At 39.3% G+C, this 2624-nt stretch overlaps 1 protein-coding gene across 1 annotated transcript in view; it reads right to left on the bottom strand.

The window, feature by feature from the left end:
• Positions 1-2244, bottom strand: part of LOC117742942 (neuronal acetylcholine receptor subunit alpha-9) — an 11319-nt gene extending 9075 nt beyond the window's left edge. The window contains exon 1 of the mRNA XM_034550617.1: positions 2187-2244. Within this exon, the coding sequence (XP_034406508.1) occupies positions 2187-2244 (58 nt within the window). The remainder of the gene's footprint in view (positions 1-2186) is intronic.
• Between the last annotated feature and the right edge of the window lie 380 nt (positions 2245-2624).

The following is a 2624-nucleotide window of genomic DNA, read 5'->3' as shown; positions in this document are numbered from 1 at the left end:
TTGGTTTTTTATTGTCACCATCTTGGTTATTGATCGTCGCCATCTTGGTTTTTGATCGTCGCCATCTTGGTTTTTGATCGTCGCCATCTTGGTTATTGATCGTCGCCATCTTGGTTTTTGATCGTCGCCATCTTGGTTTTTGATCGTCACCATCTTGGTTTTTGATGATCACCATCTTGGTTTTTTATTGTCATCATCTTGGTTTTTGATCGTCGCCATCTTGGTTTTTGATCGTCGCCATCTTGGTTTTTTATTGTCACCATCTTGGTTATTGATCGTCGCCATCTTGGTTTTTGATCGTCGCCATCTTGGTTTTTGATCGTCACCATCTTGGTTTTTGATGGTCACCATCTTGGTTTTTTATTGTCATCATCTTGGTTTTTGATGGTCACCATCTTGGTTTTTTATCGTCACCATCTTGGTTTTTTATTGTCACCATCTTGGTTTTTGATTGTCTACATCTTGGTTTTTGATGGTCACCATCTTGGTTTTTGATGGTCACCATCTTGGTTTTTTATCGTCACCATCTTGGTTTTTGATGGTCACCATCTTGGTTTTTTATTGTCGCCATCTTGGTTTTTGATGGTCACCATCTTGGTTGTTGATCGTCACCATCTTGGTTTTTGATGGTCACCATCTTGGTTTTTGATTGTCGCCATCTTGGTTTTTTATTGTCGCCATCTTGGTTTTTGATGGTCACATCTTGGTTTTTGATGGTCACCATCTTGGTTTTTGATGGTCACATCTTGGTTTTTGATCGTCGCCATCTTGGTTTTTGATGGTCACCATCTTGGTTTTTGATGGTCACATCTTGGTTTTTGATCGTCACCATCTTGGTTTTTGATGGTCACCATCTTGGTTTTTGATCGTCACCATCTTGGTTTTTGATGGTCACCATCTTGGTTTTTTATTGTCATCATCTTGGTTTTTGATGGTCACCATCTTGTTTTTTTATCGTCACCATCTTGGTTTTTTATTGTCACCATCTTGGTTTTTGATTGTCTACATCTTGGTTTTTGATGGTCACCATCTTGGTTTTTGATGGTCACCATCTTGGTTTTTTATCGTCACCATCTTGGTTTTTTATTGTCGCCATCTTGGTTTTTGATGGTCACCATCTTGGTTGTTGATCGTCACCATCTAGTTTTTTTATTGTCGCCATCTTGGTTTTTGATGGTCACCATCTTGGTTTTTTATTGTCGCCATCTTGGTTTTTGATGGTCACATCTTGGTTTTTGATCGTCGCCATCTTGGTTTTTGATGGTCACATCTTGGTTTTGGATTGTCACCATCTTGGTCTTTAATAGTCGCCATCTTGGTTTTTGATTGGTTTTGATTGGTTTTGGATTGTCAGCATCTTGGTTTTTACAAACAGCTTTTTGTGTCTTGGTGTTTAGACATGTTTGACATTTGACGTCTCACAAAAGTATCAAAATTCGGTCATAGTTACAATCAGCTTTTTCAGATCACTTAAACAGATGTTTTAATAGGAATAAAGATGTTCTTATATAGTCGTCTATAGAGCCCTTAATTAAAATATCCCTTATTTATTCCTTCACAATAAAAGCATGCCAGTTTGAATGTGGCTGTGGACCTCTTACTGAATCTCTGCAGAGTTCAATAGACAGAATGAAACCGATAAAAAATTCAGCTGAGATTTACGGTTTCAGAGTTTTATGAACTTTTGAACTCTAGTTATAATATTTGCAAAACCTCACTGAACATGATTACAAAAAAAAACCTTTGTCAAGACATGTTTATAGACCGGCTTTAATAAACCAAACTATTAATCAAAGTACAAGTAATGATTGACAGATTTATTGATTTTAATTAATCTTCTTTTGCTTTGATAGAACAATTATTATTGGTTTATTATTATTGTGATATAATAAGAATTATAAGAATAATGTTATTATTGTTCTTGTCATTATTACTATTATATGATTTTTTTTATTTACAGGTGAAATGTTCACCCCCGTTTCAAAGATCGATGACTTTAATCCTCAGTCTTCGTCGTCCTCTTCATCACTGACAGCCTTCAATCTGAGTTTCTGTCCGTCAACATCCAGGAACTTGTTTTATGAAATTAAATAATCTGTAAAAACAAGCTCTTCGTTCCTAAACAATGAGCTCTTCTGATGAGATAAACTCTCCACTTCTTCTTCTGAAGATGAAAATGTTCTCACCTGGAAGACAGAAGAGAAACAGGAAGTACTCGATCGATCCACCGCAGAGAAGCTTCATCCTGATCACGGTTATCGATCCAGAAATAATAACGATCAGTTTACAATACTGTGATCACAGATCAGCCAGCGTCCGACCACCGAGCAGAGGATGAGACACACTGAGAGAGAGAGAGAGGGAGGGAGGGAGGGAGAGAGAGGGAGAGAGAAGGGGGGAGAGGGAGGGAGAGAGAAGGGGGGAGAGGGAGAGAGACAGAGAGAGAGAGAGAGGGGAGGGAGAGAGGGGAGAGAGACAGAGAGAGAGGAAGAGAGAGAGAGGGGAGAGAGACAGAGAGAGAGAGAGAGAGAGGGAGAGAGAGAGGGGAGGGAGAGAGGGGAGAGAGACAGAGAGAGAGAGGGAGAGAGAGAGGGGGGAGAGAGAGGGAGAGAGAGAGGGGAGGG

This window comes from Cyclopterus lumpus, chromosome 14, assembly GCF_009769545.1.
Source record: "Cyclopterus lumpus isolate fCycLum1 chromosome 14, fCycLum1.pri, whole genome shotgun sequence".
Taxonomy (NCBI): Eukaryota; Metazoa; Chordata; class Actinopteri; order Perciformes; family Cyclopteridae; genus Cyclopterus; species Cyclopterus lumpus.
Note: the sequence above shows the minus strand (reverse complement) of the source record. Positions and strands in the feature narration are given on the sequence as shown.